Source organism: Caretta caretta, chromosome 2, assembly GCF_965140235.1.
Source record: "Caretta caretta isolate rCarCar2 chromosome 2, rCarCar1.hap1, whole genome shotgun sequence".
NCBI lineage: Eukaryota > Metazoa > Chordata > Testudines > Cheloniidae > Caretta > Caretta caretta.
This window is the reverse complement of record NC_134207.1, coordinates 113117482-113139602: the sequence shown is the minus strand read 5'-3', so window position 1 is coordinate 113139602 and position 22121 is coordinate 113117482. Positions and strand designations below refer to the sequence as shown.

Here is a 22121-nt window from a genome sequence, read left to right as displayed (position 1 = left end):
TCAGCACCCAATAGCTCTCATTTAAGATCCTAAATAAGAGGCTGGATTTTAAAAATAATTCAGCTCCTAATGGCTGTCAATGGGAGCTGCTGAGTTCTTAGCAGTTTCGAAAATCTGCTTCCTAATGTACAAGTACAGTAAACTATGCATCTTAAGAGCACTGTGCCGTAGTTCTGCCCAAAACTTCCCCTTCTCTGGAGAAAGCATGATAAAAAACAGTATACCTGTATCATCCTAGCTGCCACACCATACAATTAGCTCTGTGCATGACAGCTGACTAAAGAGATTAAATAAACTGTATGCTGTGTGTGTGTGTGTCTTTCAAGCAGTTTTGAAGCTGCCTCTACAATTTCAGATAGATATATTTGGGCTGATGTTAGCTAAAATTCAGGCTTCAGTGAAGGTTGTCATCAGTACATATGTCTGCAACATCTGGAGGATACATGTATTTTCACAGTGGCTGGTGGCAGCGTGTTCTCAGCAGAGGGTCCTTGATTCAGGAATTCACTTCTCCCCCTTATCCAGCCAAGTAAGGCCTTGTCTACTCTAGAGAATTTTACTGTTCTAAGAACGTTTAGTCCCCCTAGTAGACTTGTAAAATATCTCATGTCCACATACAAAAGTGCTCCGAATGGTTAACGTGTTCCAAGAAACGATTTGGATTAAACTTCCTTTTAGACAGCCTAAACTACTGCATTCTTTTAGTGCCAGTGTAGATGGAGACTTGCCCAAATTGTAGTGATTCAAACCACTCTCCTACAGTGCACCCTAATGATGGGGTCTAAATTAGCTGTTACCACTCAATAAAGAGATCTTGGAGTCATCATAGATAGTTCTCTGAAAGCATCCGCTCAGTGTGAACCAGCAGTCAAAAAAACTATCAGAATGTTAGAAGCCATTAGGAAAGCGATAGATAATAAGACAGTAAATATCACAATACCACTATATATATCCCTGGTACACCCACACTTTGAATACTGCATGCAGCTGCATACAGTCACTCCATCTCAAAAATATACATATTAGAATTGGAAAAAGTACAGAGAAAGGCAACAAAAATGATTAGGGGTATGGAACAGATTCCCTATGAGGAGAGATTAAGAAGACTGGGACTGTCTGAAAAGAGACAGCTAAGGGGAGATGTGACAGAAGTCTACACAATCATGAATGGCATGGAGAAAGTGAATAAGGAAGTGTTATTCACTCCTTCACATAACACAAGAACCAAGGGTCACCCGATGAAATTAATACGCAACAGGTTTAAAACAAACAAAAGGAAGTACTTCTTCACATAATGCAAAGACAACCTGTGGAACTCATTGCCAGGGGATGTTGTGAAGGCCAAAACTATAACTGGGTTCAAAAAAAGAATGAGATAGGTTCACAGAGGATATGTCCATCAATGGCTATTAGCCCCTATTTTCTGGGTGTCCCTAAGCCTCTGACTGCCAGATGCTGGGACTCGACGATAGGGGATGGATCACTCAATAAATGCCCTATTCTGTTCATTCACTCTGAAGCATCCGGCACCGGCCACTGTCAGAAGACAGGATACTGGACCATTTGTCTGATCCAATATGGTCTGTCTTATGTTTGTTCACTACTGGCTTTTGATGTCTCCCTGAACGCACTGCTCTGGTAGTGGTGCCAGGAACTCTGGGAGCGAAGCTTAGAAAAGATACTACAATGAACTGTTCAGAATAGTGCTAGTTTGGACACTGGGCAAAGCTTCATTGGTTCAGAATGTGAACTGAGAGGGTCACGATGAGCCATTTGTGCCTGAACCAATTCTATACCACCCATTCAGTTAGGAACAGTTCAATTCTGTAGTGCAGGCATGGTCCTAGGCAACGGTAAGTCCATCCCTCCTCTCAGGCTGTGGTGGTGGTGGTGGAGGTGGTGGTAATTCGCTTTGTTTTGGGGCAATGTTTGTTCTTTTTATTATCTTTGCAAACTATAAATTCTGTATGTATACATTTCATACCTGCACCTTGAGTTTGGGAATCTGAGCGCTGTAGGCTGGTGGGCTGTTCCAGCAGCCAGAAAGGGAAGCAAACTCCATGCCCAGGTCCCTGCATGGTAGATTGTTTATAACAAAGGAGATAAACAACACAAAATAAAAACTCAGCTGAAAAATGTTGCTTGCTATCCCCAGACTTTTCCCTGCCTCAACCAGCCAAGGAGAAAGAGGCCACAGTGTTCTTCCCCTATGACCCAGTTTTTTCTTCCTTATATATCCTGTCTGGCCACGGATAGCAAGGATCCTGTCATAGGATGACTGGCCCTGTTAAGAGGGACTGGGTTCAGTTCACCTGTGACTAATTAGCTGCCTCTCAATGGGGCCTCATAGACAGTACCTGGCCTCTATAAAGAGCCTTGAAGTAGTTAGGACAGTGTATGTGTGTGGGTACATGTGTACTGGTGGGAGCTCTCTGGGATAGCTGCATGGTGCTTCCCAGAGTCCCCTGGTGAAGGAAGCAGTAGACAGCTACTGGGTAAAAGGATCAGGGAATTACCCTGTAGCCCGCTCTTCTGTACAGGGACAGGGTCCTGGGGAAGGACCCAGGATGGACTAGGATTTTAAGCCCAGACCAGGGAGGGCAGACACTGATTGCATGGGAGTTTTGTTTAGGCCCAGGATGGCTGGATGCTATTTATTCAGTTTCTTCATTTGGGGCCTTGACAGAGGTGAATTAAGATTTATTGGGGCCCTGGGCACAAAGAACATTGCCCCCCCACACACACACACCCCGCCATGGAGCCCCATCCTTTGCTTCTCCCTTTCCCCCCATGGCCCTGCCTCCTGGCCTGGCCAGAAGCCGGGCTGTGGTAAGAGCTGCCCAGAGAGCCTGGGCTGCTGTGGGGAGTCCTAGACCCTCCACATGTCCTAGACAGCGCACCCTGGGAAGCTGGGACATGGGCCGGGGGCTGTTCTCAGGCACCCCGGCTCCTCGCCCAGGGCAGGTGGAGGGTCCGGGGTTCCCCAGGCTCCCTGGGTGGCTTTTATTACAGTCTAGGGTGACCATACGTCCTATTTTGGCCAGGACAGTCCCCTTTTTAAGCCCTGCCCTGGACGTCCTGACTTTTTTGGCAAAACTAGGTATTTGTCCATCATCAATTGGCAACAGCAAATGGGATAAATGCCCAGCTTTGCCAAAAAGGGACTTGGGGCGGTAGCAGCTCTGTGTGGGGGGAGGGGAGAGAGGGATTCAGGGGGGCCCTTGAAGGGAAGGTCTGTATATAAATACAGGATGCAAACGAGCAGTGTGTATACATGTTTAAAAGAGAGGGGAAATTTTGGCTGTCTAAAAGGCCAATTCAAATGGGGAAGGAATGAATCTGAGTGAGGGTGAGAGGGGAGCTGCGAAAAGCCTACATAGCTTATATATAACATACTGGGCTGTCTGGAAAAAAACAGCTATGGGGGTATTTATTGAAGACAACAAAGGAACCGTGTACAGTTGCTACACTTTATTTTACTGCCTTTATTGTTTTAAGTACGTTAGAACTGCCTATCTTATTGCAACTTGTTTAATAAAGAAAAACATTTAATGATTTAAAATACTTCAATTATTCCTGTTTAACACAGATACGAGATGTAACTTTTTCTTTTTAAGTAGTTTGAGAAGCTGATGTAGTAAGAGCATCTCAGCACAGGCTGTGGAGCCAGAAAAATGAGTTCTCTTCTTCGCTAGGTGATCTTTGCTTCTGGCATAACTTTGCATTGTCTAAGTTTCCACATCATAAAATGATTTTTACTTACTTACCTCCCAAGCAGGGAGTAAGGATTAATTATTTAGCTTTTATAAAGCAGCTTGAAATTTAAAAATACTAAATATAATATTTATTGGGAAAACACTAGATCATAAGCTGCTGAGGGCAGGAGCCTTGTTTATTTACATGTCAAAGAATCAAACACTGATGTAAAACAGTCAACATAGAAATAAATATGAATGAAAATAAATGGTTCACCGCACTAAAAATTTGGCTATCTTAAAGTTGTCACCTTGTCAATAAATTGTTTGGTTTTGAATTAATAACCCTGCTGATACTTGTGACAGTAGTTTTGGAGCCTGTAATTTCAGGTGAGTGAGTGTGGACAGCTGCAGATGTCTGTACACATAACACAGCATTATGCCAGAGAACTCTGCCTAAGTGCCAAATATTGTAATAGCTGAGACATAAGTTTTTTTATTAAAACAGTATCTATTGGTAAGTGTTGGAGACTGGCAGTCAGGACTCTTGAGTTCTCTAACTAGCAGTGATACTTGATTCACTTTGTGCTTGACTGTAGGTAATTCACTAACCTCTGTGCATATCACTATACCCATGTGTAAAATGAGGGGAAGGAGAGGGGGTGGTAGCTCCGAGTGGGAGGAAGGGGGGAGAGGGATTCGGGGGGCAGCACCGTACGGGGTATGTGGGGAATATGCTCATCCTATAAGTCCTGCGTCCAGCCTAGCCAGGGAGCGGTGCCTCAGGGGGAAGAGGAGGAGCTGGGTGGCAGGGAGAGAGAGGGGGTGGGGCAGGGGGTGGGGCCAGAGTTCCGGCAATCCTGAGGGGCCCCCCAATTCGCCGGGGCCCCTGGGGACAGGCCCCAGGAGCCCATAAGGTAATCCACCACTGAGCCTTGAGTATATTAAGAGGACATGGAAGGAAGCCTGGTACCCCATTCTGAAGGATGAGTGGGATGGAAGAGTCTGGATTGGCAGAAGATGACAGAGCTAAGTGATAAATTTTGAGCTATTAAATTGGGACTTTCTTTTCAGCTTGTAAAGGGTTATTCTGAAGCCCATATTTTAATAACTGAGCCTGGAACATGGATGGCTTTGGCTTAAAGTGCAGTGGTGGGGTGATCTGAGGGATACTGAGATGGGCGAGCCAAGGCCAGAATCCTGGGGCGGGTTGGTCCTGCCACAAGGGAGTGTCTCAGGAGGGCCTGCCTGGAAATCAATCCCTCACCTTTTTCCAGGCTGTGACTTTACCTTGTCATAAGCACATTTTATAGACAATAAAACACATAAGTCCATCAATGGCTGTTAGCCAAGATGGTCAGGGGGACAACCTGGTGAAGCTCAAATGATTCCAATCACAAAGTTGGCTCTAAGAGCATCAATGTGTTACTTTTTCTTCCAGCTTAAATATCTTATTCTATCTTACACACACACATTATAGCAATAAACACCCCAACTGACTGAGGGTCACAACATTACCATGAGCTAATATTCCATTCTTTCTTTTAAGAATTGTAAGAAAGAGTTCAACCACCAAAAGGAGAAAATGGTCTTGCCTCTGAGATATTTGTCTGTTTTCAAGAGCCTTTTGAGAGTGAAGAGGCTACTCTTTCAGAAGTATGACCTTCTGGTGGCTTTAAGGGACAAGGAAGAAATGGAGAAAGAATGGAGCTTTGATTAAACAGGAACAAGCAAACTACCCAGTGCAGCTGCAGAGACAATATGTATGCTGTACTGCTGAATAATCTGATTGCTTTTTTTTTGTTTTGTTTTGGTTTTTTTGGTTTGTATAACTGGGCCAAATGTTAGTCACTAGCAATTCTCTAAACACTGGGCTAGTAACTGAACTGGTCAAGGAAAAGGAAAGCGAGCAAACGACCACCATCTTTCTCTCATTGGCCCATGCAGAAAATAAGGGTGAATTTCTGGTCCCACTGATGTCTCTATGCAGATGACTCTAGACCAGTGGTTCCCAAACTTGTTCCGCCGCTTGTGCAGGGAAAACCCCTGGCAGGCCGGGCTGGTTTGTTTACCTGTCGTGTCCGCAGGTTCAGCTGATCGCGGCTCCCAGTGGCCACAGTTTGCTGCTCCAGGCCAATGGGGGCTGCGGGAAGTGGCGGCCAGCACATCCCTCAGCCCGTGCCGCTTCCCACAGCCATTGGCCTGAAGCGGTGAACCGTGGCCAGAGGGAGCCACGGTTGGTCGAATCTGTGGACATGGCAGGTAAACAAACCGGCCTGCCAGGGGGCTTACCCTCGCAAGCCGTGTGCCAAAGTTTGCCGATCCCGGTCTAGATTTTTACACCCTTACCCACCTTTCTCTGTGAGTAGCCCTACTGAAATCACTGATACCATTCAAAGTAAGTAATTTGTCAGAATCCTGGCTCCTTTGAATTTGATTTCCATTTATATGGTTTTGGAAGACTCCCAGGCCAAAATTTACAAATGTAGGTATTTAAAGTTAAGGCATTTAAAACTATATTTAGGTACCCTTCTGCTAAAGAGTGGCCTGACTTTCAGAGGTGCTGTGTACCCAGGGTTCTCCAATTCATGACTTGGAGTTGCAGGTGCTCAGCATCTCTGAAAAGCACTAAAGCAGGCCAGTTATCTAGGGCCAGGTTGACACTACAAACTTACTTAGGTATAACTACATTGCTCAGGGGTGTGAAAAATCTACACCCCTGAGCAACATAGTTATATTGACCTTAACACCCCTGGGTAGACAGCACTATGTCGGCGGGAGAGCTTCTCCCACCGATGTAGCTACTGCCTCTCGCAGAGGTGGAGTTTTTAAGTCAATAGGAGAGCTCTCTTCCGTCAGCTTAGAGAGTCTTCACCAGAAGCGCTACAGCAGTGCAGCTGCATCAATGCAGCTGTGCCAATGCAAGTTTGTAGTGTAGACCAGTCCTAGGTATTTAAATATGGACTTAGGGGTCTACTTTTAGGCACCATGTTTGAATATTTTGGGCTCTGATTTAATTTTTAGTATTGATTACAAAGACTAACACGGCTGTTCCTCTGAAAGAAATATGCAGTTTCTGCAGTCACGCTTGGTCTCTGTTAAACAGGTATTTTATAAGAATAAGCTCAGGAGACTAAATTCTGTCCTCAGTTATACCAGATGTAAATTCAAAGTAACTCCATTGATTTATTCCAGGTTCACAGTGATATAGCTGAGAGAAGAATTTGACCTAAGGTCACTCCTTAAATAGAAGGCTATAAAAAGATTTCAGACTTAACTACTGACTTCAAGACCCTGTACCAATCTATTTTACTGCACCTCCAGGAGTTGTTGAGAAATGTGAAATTAAATTTGTAAATAACTAAATAAATTTTTGCATTACCCACTGGTGTTTTTGTGTGTATATGTGCATAGTTCAGATTGATTATGAAGTGACATAGTATAGTTTATGATGTCATATGATAACAGAAGTTAGCAATAACAGGATTGTTCTACCCAAATTTATTCTCCAGCATTCATGAAACTGGACATACTGATAATATGCTTCAATCTGAACAAAAAGAGGCAAATGCACATTTACAATACCAGTCGCTCCCCCCTCCCGCAACATCACTCCCAGCTTATTTAAAACAACACTCAAACGGCACATCAGTTTCTCTTGTGCCTTGTTAATACTCATTATTCACTGAACTCCTTTTTTCTAGAAACTGACTGAAGAGCCAGATTCTGAACTCATTGTTTGCATATATGCTGACTGCAATAAATAACTCCCAGTTTCCAAACCCAGCATTTCTATGCGACTCAAACAGTTGCAGCCACCAACTAAAAAAAAAAAAGCGGGGGGGAGGGGAAGAGGAGTTATGCAGGGCAGTGAAGGCACGTGGTCCTGGAGAAAATGAGATTGAAAATTAATGAAAAAGCTTGTTCACTGCCTGTAAAAACAAATAACTCCAATCAAGCATAAGAGAGGGGAATCACTGTTCAGCATCAGAGGAAAAGCTTTAAAAATGGACACTGAGGGGTATATTATTCTCAACTTGAAAAACTGGGCTCAGTAGCACTGCAGCTCTGAGATGAAAAAATAATAATACATTTTCCTTCACTGTGAGAGAAATTAAAACCACAGGCCAGATTCAATGGTGCAAGAAGCTGTCAACTATAGCTTGATGCGGGGAGCTCGCCCTGATGCGGAGGGCAGATACTACTAATTCTGCCATTCTCCCTTAGATTTTCTGCTGGATCAGGGCAGCTTTCTATTTTGGCGAGGACTACATAGGAGTCTGCTAGCACTGTGACAGGCACAGAACTCCCAGCCTAGAAGGATGGGTGGCTATGGCGGCTTTAACCCACCTTTGTACTCTCCCAATCTTGGGCTGTCTGGGACTGAAGAGGTCCCCAGCATAAGTTAGCCTTGGGGCTGTCTAAGGATGGCCCCCTTTCAGGACTTCTTATTATTTATTTTACCATAGCTCCTAGGAGCCCTAGTCATGGACAAGGACCCCACTATGCTAGGCACTGTACAAACATAGGGGGAAAAACAGATGCCCCAAGGAATTATAATCTAAGTATAAGACAAGAAACAAGCAACAGGTACATGCAGACAGTGCAAGGAAACAATGAGACAGTATTGGTCAGCATGATATGCAGTGGTCTTAGAACGCAAAGCAGCCTCATCATTGTCATTTTTTTTTTTTTACAGGCATCACAGCAAAGGAGAGCTTTAAGGAGGATTGCCTTCCTGCAGTGGTTCCGAATCTATGGGCGGACACCTCTAGTGGGGTCGCTCTGTTAGTGGGTGGGGTCACAGCAATCCTGAGTGCGCAGGATTGTAAAATGGCATCCTCTGTACAGCATGACCTCACATGTATGGCGTATGCGAGATTACACTCCATGGTGGACACCACTGATGTGCAGAACAAAACGGCATCCTCTCTGAAGCCTGATCTTGCACCTCCGAGGTGATGCTGTGCAGAGGACACTGTTTTAAAATGGCATCCTTCAGATTGTCTGGGGTCATAGGAAACAATACATCTGAAAATGGGGTCATGCAGAGAAGAGGTTTGGGAACCGTTTCCTAATGGCTGTGAACCTCCAAAGTCTGCCTGCTGCAGTGCCACCCCTGACAAGCCCCCTATCCTGGGGCTTAGAATGGGCTCCTTGGAAGGCAACCCGACAGCTGTCTTCTGCAGTGTGTGTGCCAAAGGAACCCTCCCCCAGCTGCAACCGGGGCTTTTAGGACCCCTTTATGACATTCAGGCCTGTTAACCAAGCAAAAAGGAGACAGAGCAGGGTTGAGGATGCCACCTCTAGAATTAAGAATGCAGAAAAGGCTTAAGTTATAACACCACACTCCCACCCGACCCCTATTTTTACTCACTTGTGACTTCCCCCAAAATTCTTCTTATGGGCTGATATTTTTCATGTTTGGTTTCTGCACAGAAGATGTTTGTTTTAAACTGAAGCTGATTATGTTCAGCTGTTTTGGGAATTACAAAAAAAAACTTGACAACATTATTTTCTATTCTCACCACCAGTTTTTATCATACCTCAAAAATTGCTGAAATTTGAAAGTTCAAATGTTGATTTAGAGACTTCAAGTGCCTGAAAATCCACCACATCCTCCTATATTTTTCCAGTGGTTAATCACCCTCACTGTTACCTGCACCTTCTTTCTAGTCTGAATTTGTCTACTTCAGCTTCCAGTCACCTCTTAACCTTCTCTTGGATAAACTACGCAGATGAAGCTTCTTTAATCTCTTATTTAAGGCAGATTTTTCAGATCTCAAATAATTCTTCTCTTTTCTGCACCTAGTGGTGGATTAGCCAACAGGCTGACAGGGCCCGTGTCCAGGGGCCCCAGCCAATTGGGGGGGTCCCGGAAAATGGTCGCTTCGCCCCAGCAGACAACTGCCGTGGGGCAGCAGCACCGGGCATGGTGGGGGAGGCCCCCACGCCCCAACCCCACTCTCTGGAGGAAGCACAAGGCAGTGGGGGAAGCCCCAACGCCCGGACTCCAGCAGATACCACAGGATGGACAGGGCAGGGGAAGCCCCAATGTCCCGACCCTGCTCCCCGGCAGAAGAAGCGCCCAGCATCCAGACCCCAGCTGCAGCCCTGGGATGGAGGAGCTCTGACTCCCTGCCGCAGCCTCAGGGCTGGGGCAGGGGAACAGAGCTTCTCCAGTCTTGGGGCCACAGTGGGGGGTGGCAGAAGGGAGCAAACAGGGGCCGCAGTGGGCAGGGCAGAATGGTGTGGGGCCAGGGGCAGTGCCGCAAGCAGAAGGAGCGGAACAGGGGCGGGACCATTGGGAGGGCCCCCCCACTTGCTCTGGCCACAGCCCCACAAAACCTTAATCAGCCTCTGTCTGAACCTTCCCTCTTTTGTCAACATCCATTTTGAGATGAGGATCCCACGGTATTCAGTGCTGTACAAACACAGAAGAAGATACCGTCCCTCTCCTGAGAGGCTTACAGTCTAAGGTCGTGATCCTGCAAACACTTATGCATGTGTTTAACTTTACTCCCTCCCTCAAGCAGTCCCAGTGGTTTCAGTGGGACAATGTACATGCTTAAGCATGTGTGTAAATTTATGCAGAATCCAAGCCTAAGGAAGCAGGTTGTATAGAATTGTTGATAGATTGACTATTTTTGTTTTTGGGTTCTTAATATTCTGACTTAACAAATGCCATCTGGAGGACTCCCAGTAGAATTCCCCCCCCTTAAACTTACAGGTGCATGCTTCTGGTGCCAGCAATGCACAGCTAGGCATGCTGGGCACCATTTCCCGATTTTAAGCAGTGTCTGTTGGACTTTTTTTCTCCTCCTTTTTAAGATAAAGCTGGCATTACTGCAACATTAAGGTTAAGAAACAAAGAACCCAATCCAATTTGCTATTAAAATCAACAGAAAGATTCTGATTGACTTCCATGGGAGCTGCTTCCAAGCAATCCAAAGTCAGGAAATTCCAAAAGTAAATGTGGGTATTGCATTGGTAATTTGGCCACATTGTACATATGTAGTATCTTGTATTCCTGTCTGTCTTCTTAACCAGTAATACGTTAAGATTTAAATTTATATTATGTAATATTTTATGGTACAGATATAGGATGTGCAATAAAGCTAAGTCAGGATTACTAAAGCAACCTTAACTTTGAGAATTTCTGGATTTTTTTAATATTGTTTTTTTCGATCAACATCATATTAAGACTATTTTTTTATTTAATTTTCTCTTTATTTTACAAAAGTGTATTTTGGATATTTTAAAAATATTTTTGCTTCATTCTTTTTTCTTTTGCTCTGTTGTTTCCCTACCCTGAAAACTGTTCTATCTAGTGTTTGCTTTCAACAGCTGAGAGATAGCCCCGCTGCATGCTTTTCATTGGGCATATCTCTCTGACATCATTCTCTACTTTGAGTCCTGACTCAACTTTTAGCACAATGCCTGAAACCACACAGCCTGTGGGCACAGCAAGATCAACATGAGAGCACACGTGTGCATTCTGCTGCACTGTAAGCACATTGCCTTGTTAATGAGGAATCAGCCAAATAATAGGTTTGATAGTGCGTGGTTAAATTAGGCAATATAAATTGTAAAAGTGTTTTCTGCCCATCACAGAAAGGAGATCCTGTTGAAAAATCATTACCATGAAAGTCCAATGTCTACTTCTACATGTCTCCCTGTAAAGGACAGATGATTTGAGTACAGGGAGTGTTATATCTTACAATAAAATGCTTGTCATGAACAGATGTAGATTATTACTTATTTTGTTTATAGTAGTTACCAACAGGAAGAAAAAGAAAGTTACCTTCCCTTAATCTAATTATTATTAATGATTTGGAAACTTGATCAGTTCCACATGTGCTGTGTTTGGTCCATTTGCAGGATCAAATGGTGGGGCAAGATTCCCCATATCGAAATCCTGAATCATTGTCGAATGTCTGGAATTCAAAGCATGCTCATAAACACTCAGCTGCATTAGTCTGGGCATCTCGTTTTATTGCCAATTTGAGAATACTCAGGACCATATTTTATGGTCATCTAATGTAAGGTACCTGTTCTCGTGGTGGCCAATAGAAATGATATAAAGACATACTGAAGTCAAACGTGAAAGTATATCAGGTTGATCCCAACAACTGGGAAGCAACAGCCCACGACAAAGCAAGGTGGCTGCAGATATGTCATGTCACCATTAACTGCTTTGAAGCAAGGCACATTAATACCTTCTGTGAAAAATGTGAACAGCACAAAGCAAGGATACAACAGCCTGCAAAGATCATGGACAATCTTGTCTGTCTCCCACATAACCATGTTTCTTGCATTAGTCTGACCTTGCATGTACATGTTCACCTATAGCATTTGCTGAATCCTGGTACATGGACACTGACATGAGATTCCATCATTAATGATTTGCACAGGCACCGGCTTTTCCCTCTGCCTGGGGGTGCTCAATGCCCGCTCAACCCCGGGCCCTGCCCCCACTCCACTCCACTCCACCCTCCCATGCTCCCACCCCACCTCTTCCTGCCCCAGCTCTGCCCAGGCCCTGCCCCTACTCCACTCCTTCCCCCAAGGCCCCAGCCCTAACCCGCTTCTTCTCACCCAGTTCCACCTCCTCCCCCCGAGCGTGCCTTGTCCCCACTCCTCTCCCGCAGCGGCTCCTGCATGCCGTGGAACAGCTGATCGTGGCGGCAGGTGGTGCTGGGAAGGAGGGGTAGGAGTTGATTGGTGGGGTAGCCAGCGGACAGGAGGTTCTGGGGGTAAGAGGAGAGCTGGCTGCTAGTGGGTGCTGAGCATCTGCTATTTTTTTCCTTGGGTGCTCCAGCCATGGAGCACCCACAGACTCAGCACCTATAATGATTTGCATTACAGTAGTGCTTAGTGGCCTCTATTGAGATTGGGGACCCATTGTGCTAAGTGTGGTGTATATGCACAGCAAGAGAAAGTCCCTGCCTGATCCATTTAAAATCTAAACAGAGAAAGTATGTGGGGGAGAAGGATTATTATCCCCATTTTACAGAAGAGGAACAGAGATTAAGGTCCAGATCCTCAAAGGTATGTAGGCACCTAACTCCCATTTATTTTTATTGGGAGTTAGGCACCTAAATACCTTTGAAAATCTGGGCCTAAGTGACTTGCCCAAGGTTACAGAGAAAGTCTGTGGCAGAGCTAGGAACTGCACCTAGATCTCCTAAGTCCCAGGCCAGTGCCTGAACTACAAGACCTTCCTAGACCATAAGAACAGCTATACTGGATCAGACCAGTAGCCAATCTAGCCAAGTATCCTGTCTTCTGACAGTGGCCAATGCCAGGTACTTCAGAAGGAATGAACAGAACATGCAATCATTGAGTGATCCATCCCATTGTCCACTCCTAGCTTCTGGCAGTCAAAGGCTAAGGACACCTAGGGCATGGGGCTGCATTACTGACCATCTTGGCTAACTGCTATTGATGGACCTATCCTCTATGAACTTACCTAATTTTTTTTTTGAATCCCATTATATTTTTGGCATTCACCCCCTGGCAACAAGTTTCATAGGCTGACTCTGTGTTGGGTGAAGAAGTACTTTCTTTTGTTTGTTTTAAACCTCCTGTATATTAATTTCATTGGATGACCCCTAGTTCTTGTGTGATGTGGAGTAAATAACACTTCCTGATTCATCTTCTCCATGCCATTTATAATTTTACAGACCTTGGATATATATCCCCTTCATCGTCTCTTTTCTAAGCTGAACAGTTCCAGTCTTTGCAATCTCTCCTCATACGGAAGCTGTTCCATACCCATAATCATTTTTGTTGCCCTTCTCTGTACCTTTTCCAACTCTAATATATCTTTTTTGAGATGAGGCAACCAGAACTGCATGCAGTATTCAAGATGTGGGCATACCATGGATTTATATAGAGGCAATATGATATTTTCTGTCTTATTATTTATCCTAATGGTTCCTAACATTGGTAGCTTTTTTGGTTGCCACTGCACACGAAGTGGATGTTTTCAGAGGACTATCTATAATGACTCCAAGATCTTTCTTCTCAAGAAACTACCTAGAAACCCAATTTAAATGTCACACACTATATACAGGGGGGTTGATTAATTTCTGCTGGTGTATGTATGTATAAAAATCACCCCATCCCCTCCCCTGTGTGCCAGCAGGGACAGCTTCATCCCAGGGGCACTGCCCAGGGAAGGCAGCTTTGAAGAACAGCCAGGGCGCCATAGGAGCCCTACAAGCAGAGGCTGCTCAAAGGATTGGCTAAATCAGCACAGCCTGTGGGCATTAGCCGGGAAGAGCCGCCTTTCACTGCTGGGGTTGTGGATGGCTCCAGGACCCCTGCTGGAGTGGGGGGAGGGAGGAGAAAGTGTCTTGAGACACTGCAGCCACTTTTCAGATATACTTTGTGCCACCAAGGACTGCAGACTGTTTCTCCAGCAGAAATAGTAGAACCTAGATGGGAAGAGAGACCGGTAACCTTTTTCTCTATGGACTAAAAAAGTTGTAATGTGAGGAAAGGGAACTACGATTAGAGTTAACCAGATAACCAATTCTTTGAATACAGTAACACATATCATACAAGGTGTTTGGCAAGGAGGCTGTAATTCTTTTCTACCATGTGTCCTACAAAATATTGTCATATGGCAATCTTACGGTATCCACACCTTACCTCAGAAGACTTCTCTACTTGTATGTTCTAGTCTTATCATTACATTGTACATCTTATCTTGTACATCATTATTCTAACTTGCTTGACCCAAAGCATCCCGGAGCCTGTGATTTCAGACTCCCATATAACCAACATAAACTGACTCATACTGAACACTTGACAAAGCCAGGTTCTCAGCCCCTTCGTACTGCTTGACCAGTCTCCTCAGCGTAACAGAACCACTAGGTAGAACAGATCTGGCATAGCTGGCTCTTTGTCACCCTCATCAAAGTCCTGGGAGGAGGGGATATGGCCAGGCAAAAGGGGATGTAGCTGATGCACCTCTGCTCCAGCTATCTGTGGCTGCTGGAATATCCACACGGGTGCAGTTTAAACCAGGAGGCCATCTTTGCACTCCCCTGATTCCTTTTCATCCTTGGACTCAGGTTAGAGCAGCCTCACTATGCCCAGGGGCTCTGAGAGGCATGGATTAGAGTTGGTTTCCCCAGTTATACACTGCCAGATAGCCAGTTACACCTGTTTTGTGGCCAATATGCATCACCACAGGGGCTCAGCAAGGCCGAAGATCTGGCCGTAAACATTTAATATAGCTTGTTTTCAATAGGCTATACAAAAATCCTTGCTTTTGGTTTTTGATGTGGTTAGCTATTTTAATGCATTTGACCTCCCAAAATAATCATCACTAGACATGCTATAGTTTGAATTCAAAACCATTCTACTACTAACTGGATTGGGTCTACGCCGAACTCTTCTTTAGTGAACTAATCTTTCTGAAATCTACTGCACTGTTATGTTCACCAGGGCTTACGAAAGCTAGTTATCAGTTCTCTTTTTTATTTTGTTCTCTTTCCAAAGACTAGCATACAGTAAGCTAAGAAAAACACAGGAATGGGGCACTGCAGCAGACATGAGATGTAGCTGTACTCTTCCTTTCATCAGAAACACAAACCACACCATTCTTACAGCAATAAACATGAAATGCATCACATTAAATCCCTTATTTCTTTAGCATAATATAACGTCCCCTATGAGCTCTCTCTCATATTACCATCCTGATCAATCAGGTATGTGAGGTTTTCTAGGCAACAGGTGTTTTTTGAAACAAAATACAACCTTCGGTTCAGCTTATTATGTGAAAGAGACAGCAGCTGCAAGCATAATGCTTAGGACACATGGTCTATAAGACACCCAGAAGAAAAACACTCCTGGTTCTGCTTGTTTCGGTAAAGCACAGATGTTGTTGCAGCAGCAAGTAGAAACATAAAGCAACTATAGTCTGTGTTTCATGTTGTAAATTCAGAGACTAAAATTTCAGAATATTTTAACAGGTTACAAACAGAATCCCATTTTCTTTATACAATGGAAACTTGCTAATAGTTTCTATAGCTCTGAACAAACACTCTTTATTATTGTATTTATATTCCAGGAGCACCCACAATATGTCAGCACTGCCCACATTTTCAGGAAGATTAAATCTTTTCATTTAAGTATTCTTTTAAGTGGACTAATTTGTGTATGTCAAATGGTGGCCAGCTTAGAGTGGATTTACTCAATTAGCAGAGGTCTGCGGCTGGATTTGCAGTGTACCCATTACCATAGAGGAGATTCGGGATTCCATATGTAAATTAGCCCATGTCATTGTTTTGTTTGTTTGTTAGGATGCAATACTAAGGTTTCCTATTTATCATGGGGTTTTATACTGCTGCCCATCAATTGCAATAGTGAAGTTCATAGTGAACTTCATGGTGGCTCTGGCACTTCTCTATTTTTGAGGTCAAATCTCTGCTTAGGGCCTGGTTTTTGTTTTTAAAAATATTTTATTATTATTTTATAATTTGTATTCCCATAGCGCCTAGGGAATTCCCCTCCCTTTTTTAGCTTGTTTTGTTTTATTTTTTGCTGGTAGGGGCTTCAGGCTACAAGTGTTGGGAGTGTCATTTTTATGGTAGGAAGGCTTTTTCGAAGAGCCAGATTTTGCAGCAATTTCTAAAGACAGTCAGACTCTGGATCCGCCTGATCTCCTGATCCATTCCAATATGCTAGAGCTTCCTGACTGAGGCACTCTAACCCTATTGGACAATAATGTATAAAACCATACAAGAGACCCAGTTCAGAGAGCAACCTCAGAACTCTTGTACCTTGAGCAGACTGGATGCAAGGGTCTTTTGAATATGATGCTCTCAGCCGCTAAGGTGAGACACCCTGTCTTTGCAAACTCAGTGGATGCTGCATGTTTCCCTTGCTACAGGGTTTGTGGGGTAGAGTAGCAGCAGCAGTGAATTAGGCAAGGATTAATTCATACGGGGACACACAGCTCTATTGAGATGAGGGAAAATCCCTGACCCTCTTTCACCCCCAACTCAGATCAGCTAACTGACTTTGAGCGATGAGCCACGCATTTACATGTAGCTTTATGACATTACCAGGATAGACAGGATGTTGCAAGCTGTGATCAGATGAATCCATCCTTTGTCCCTCTGCTACAGAAAGTGAGCTGTAGCTCACGAAAGCTTATGCTCAAATAAATTTGTTAGTCTCTAAGGTGCCACAAGTACTCCTTTTCTTTTTAGAAAATACAGTATACTTCTGATTATCAAAACAGTGTGGGGGACACAGATTTTATCTCAGTAATTGGGAGTTTAGATAATCGAGGGCAGGAGCCATTCAGCAACAGGGTGGTCTCCCCCAGGGCCAGGAGCTTGTCCTCCTCCTCCTTCTCACAGTGCTTGCCAGGGATCTCTGCTCTGCCCCACTCATTCAATCCCATGACAGCAGGGCTGCAGAGGGCCCCCTGTACTGCCACGGCTGGTGACACTTGATCCCTGCAGATGCAAGGTGAGGGAGGGAGGTCTTAGTGGGGCACAGCAGAGATCCCCGTACAGGACTCTGCTCTGCCCTGCCAGGGATGCAGCCTTCCCTGCACCTTGTACCTGCAGGGATTGGGTGTCACTGACCCTGCAGCTGTACAGGGAGCCCTCTCCAGCCCTGCTCACTCACTCCCATGACAGGGCTGCAGAGGGCTCCACACACTTCCATTCAGCAGCAGGGTGGCCTCCCCATGCCTGGGGGCTCCTCCTCACAGTCCTGGCCAGGGGTCTCTGTGCTGTTATCAGAACCTCCTCATTATCTGAATCCCATCCTTATCCCCCAGCATGAGAAACATGCCACAGAGAGTTATATATCTCATGCTGGGGGACCAGAAGGGATTAAGATAATGTGTATAAGATAATGAGTATATTGTCACTGAATTTTAGAAAAGACAGTTTAAAAAAAATAAAAAGCCAGATCACAAAAGGGAGGTATCAGCACATAAAATGACCACATTCAGTATGAACTAACTTTGTCTTTATAAAACTTCCTTGTTACAAAATTTATTGCAAAAGAAAAAAGAAACAGGCATAGATTTAAAAAATTGGGCAGATTAAAAACAATTTAATAATTTAAAACAAAACAAAATAGGCAAAAGTCCTGAAAATAAAGAAAGCAGATGAGGATTAAAATAAAAAAAACCCCAAAACTTAAGATCTGGAACCGAGTTGTTCACATTAATACCCTTCTTCATATTGCTTTTTATTCACGTGTTGCACCTTGTCTTTAATTAGGCCCCTATCCTGCAAATATTCATGCTCTTGCTGAACTGTATGCAATGGAACTACTCATATTGTGTATGCTAATGCATATGTGTAAGATTTTTTTTTCTATATTAGCGCCTTGGATGGTAAACTCTTTGTGACAGGGACTGTATCCTATTTTGTGTTCATACAACCACTAGTACAATGCAGTTCTATCTGACTGAGACCTCTGGGAACTACTACTAATAATAATTAAAGCAACAGAAATGAGAATTCCATAGCCCTCTCCACAATCAAGGCTGGTAGAGGAGGTTTTGTGTATTTAGAGACAACCACAGTTATATTGGGGAAAAATGGGAAAATACTCACATGAATCTTCACATCACCTTCCAGGATCTTGCTATTCCTGAGAAACTCAGCCACACTCCCATTTAACAGTCTATCAAAGGCTTCTACGTACGGTGCTACACCTTTGGGAGAAAGGCATTTCATTACAACTGGTTCATAAAGTCAGTAATTTGTAATACTGTCCTTTGCTGCCAGAGGGAAAAATACTGTAGAAATGGGAAAAAATTGTTGTAATCCTTTGCCATATTCACTGATTTGTAAAATCAGTGAAAATTAATGCATCACCATTATTTCCAGCAACAACCAAACAATATTGCTCCCAGTGGAACCTAGCTTGCAGCGTGAAAATAATGTAATCTATATACTGTATGTGGCTAGCGGCCTTTGTGCTAAAATAACAGGTGCTAAAATGAACATTTTTCAATATTGCAAAGTCAGAATGACCGGATAAGCATGATTTAGACCTTTTTATTAACACAGTGCTATTAATATACATAAAACAAGTGTCATCCTCCTAAAGGAATCTGTACTGAACCACTGCTATGTTTATTCCACACACCCATTCCTGAAGCTTTATAAATTGTTTGGCAGACATTAAAAACCAGTAAGTCAATTTCTAGCAAGGTGGGGCTTCAATACGGCAATAGTGCAATTCTACTATATGAGGGAATCAGTTCCTAAGCGATCAGTATACTGAAGCACAGCATTGGAATCTCCTTGTTTCATTGTCTGAGTTTACGAAACTGTAAATTCCATTAATGATAAAAGCTCCTCCGGTCACTGGAAAAAATCTAACTTTACTAAATCATTAATCTCAATGACTATGTGACCTTTAACATACCAAACTGATGAGTACAAGCACAATTTTTCATATAGAGTATACTACTGTCTCCTGATACAGTGGATTCCATTTAAACTGGACGATTGTCTGGACTACTGGGAAACCCAGGTAAGAGTCAGTTTCTTACACCAAACTGGCTTTCTGAATAACCTTATATATCATTTAAGCCAGAGAAAGTAATCTTTTCTAGGATGTTTTCCAGTCCCTTTTTCACTCCCTGATATGCCGTCATATCCTCTCCATGGCCCTGATCCAGCACACATGCAAATTTAAGCTACTCAAGTGCTCTGCAGAATCAGGGTCAAAATTTTCTCCTGCCTCTCTCCCTGAGCTTCCCCTCTACTTGGTAAAAAGTGAAGCCTGTTCTGAAGGGACCCCAGGCTTTGCCCAGTGCTGTCTTAACCAGTTGGCACTGCACTATGGCAGAACCCTGATTAATAACTCTGAAAGCTCTTTTTGCAGTAATAGCATTTTGGCCCTTTGACAGAAAACACTAGCTTTGACAATGAGGACTTGGAATTGCCTGTGTTTAGCACTCTGTGCTTAAGCTGCTTGATGGAAAGCCTAGGCTGTCCTGTTCTCCTTATGTCACTTACTTTTCTCTCACCTTTGATTCTAAGGATTTCTGGGCTTTTGTCCATTTGAAATGTTTATGTGTAAGTTTCTTGTGGGACCTACCGAACAAAGATTTTTACAGTGGAGAAGAAAATGTTTTCCAAAGCCTATTTATATTCTTTGTAAAAATCCATGCCAGTCTCCAAGAGACTCCATTTTAAGCTTTTATTTTGGAGCACAGAGACTCAAACAGCAGCCCATCAACTACACTAACACTGTAGAAAAACAGAACACAGCTACACCTATTTTTAGGAAGCAAAGCTGCTGATTTATGAGATCATATCCTAGAGTTTGCTGTGGACCTCTCTGTACTTCAGAAACTGCATGTTTTTCCTGCAAGCCTGCCACCATGATCTTCAGGACCAAAATGTGTACTCTTCTCCATCAAGCCATGTATGATAAAGATATTAACCAACTAAGATGGAATACAATATACATTCAAGCCTAACTTATCACACATATATTCTGAAGTAAGCAATGGTAAATTATTTGGGTCATTACTATGGAAGAACATATACTCTTTTACATGAATTCCTGTTTTAAATGAAATAAAGACCTTACTATAAGACAGGTGCAACTGTAAAGCTCTAAGACTATCTAGGGATATTGAGTGATAACGTGGCTTAAAACATGTCTTTAGGAGGTATGCCCAGAGCCTCCATCTTTGAGGGGCACAGTTAAGGAAAGTGGCGTGAATAAATACAGATGGGAAACTCTGTGTGTCATGTTACTGAGCCACATTCATCTCTGGTGAGGAACTTGGGCCATCATGTTTAGCCATAGAGACTATTTGGAATGGGAGAACCTGGCCTGAAACAAACCATCACAGGCATATAATGTATAGCTGTGCTCATGACACCACACACATAACAATGGCCCAAAATGAACACTATTGCTAGAACGGCTACCATCTCTCCAAACTCACGGATTGCTTGAGTGTGACACTGTATATGATGTGGGCTCTATGCACGCTGCCAGCACAGCCTAGGTTCTGGGCTCACATCTGTGGTAACTGCCTGCGGCAGCCGTGCTATACAGGGAATATCCGGTAGCCCCTGGTCCTCCAGGAAACTTGGGACTGACGGATGCAGCCTCCAGGATAGGCAGGGCCAGATCAGCTGGAAGATGTGTTTATTTACAACCTCTCACAGACAGGCTTTGCTGGTTGAGTTCCTGTGCAGCCCAGCCAGGATTTTAAAGCAGCACTTTCCCCAGTGGTGAGCCCCCCATCTGATGTAGCTGGCCCCATAAGCACAGGGTTGTGCAAATTTCATGGGTAGATGTGGCTTTGCAATTAAAATAATCAGAATAGGGACCTTAGTAACAATGGCTCCAACCCCACAGTGAGCTTTCTGTGGATGCAGGGGTTTTCCCCGCAAGGAGCTCATTGCAGGACTGGAGCCTATGTTTTGAAAATACACAGTTTTTAATAGTTACTTATTTTCCCAGCTTCTGTGTGGGTCATGTGTTTTTCTCTGACTATTCACTCATGCAGTTTTGCTTAACCTGGAAATTTCAAGGACAACCAAAAATCTAACTTAAGAGCTGCACAGTGTTAAGTATGGCTTGGCAACACGGTACAGACAAGTGTGGGTAGATTGTGATTCCAGCCTTCCTTCCTCTGTTCCAAACTCCAGGACTTTGGAGATGCACTTCTGGGGACAGAGGATGAAAGAGAGCACAAAATAAGGCCAATGCTGCGATAGTGGCAGCAATTAGTGAGCAAATGCTTAAGAGCAAGTTCAGCTGTTATTAAGGGGATCAGGCAATTACATGCAGTGTTTCTGCACAGTGAAATTCAATTCAGGGAGCTGGAAAATAAATCCAAAGTTTGCATTGCTGATTTCTTCAGTGAAATGTATGTTCTGACTTTTCAGGAACACTCATTTCTTCTGCTAATTAGCCTCAGCAGACATTTGCAACTGGTGAGCACTCTGTAACAATATAAACAGTAAAACAGAGCAATAAAGCTTGAAATATGGACTATATATTTAAGATTAGTTCAAATCTTGAATTTTCTAGGGCATGCTAATGTATGATTAAGATTAAGGATGCCTCCTGATATGTTCCAACTGAGTCTACAAAAAGAAAAAAATTGCTTTCTGCTAATGTGCAGCTCTTAAGGGGCTGGGATTGTTCTCCCTCTCTTGGAACAAAAAACATGCTCCACTTACAAGCTATATATCTGGCACTCCAAAAAAAGGCATGCAGTTCTCGGAAGAGCCACTCATACCTCCATTGACTCCATTTACAGCTCCACACTCCATTCCAATGGATCTGTGTGAATCTGAAAACAATGATTCAAGTCGAATTACAGCTTTTTCCAGCCTCTCCATCAACACCTGTGTCTCCGCCATTCTAAAAGACAGAAACAATGTTAGACATTTGAAT

The 22121-nt window shown here is 43.7% G+C and overlaps 1 protein-coding gene across 1 annotated transcript in view; it reads right to left on the bottom strand.

The window, feature by feature from the left end:
- Positions 1-22121, bottom strand: part of CAP2 (cyclase associated actin cytoskeleton regulatory protein 2) — an 88011-nt gene that overhangs the window by 54377 nt on the left and 11513 nt on the right. The window contains exons 2-3 of the mRNA XM_048839898.2: positions 21964-22088; positions 18296-18396 (exon numbers count right to left, since the gene is read on the bottom strand). Coding sequence (XP_048695855.2) covers positions 18296-18396; positions 21964-22087 — 225 coding nt within the window. The 5' untranslated portion in view covers position 22088. The remainder of the gene's footprint in view (positions 1-18295; positions 18397-21963; positions 22089-22121) is intronic.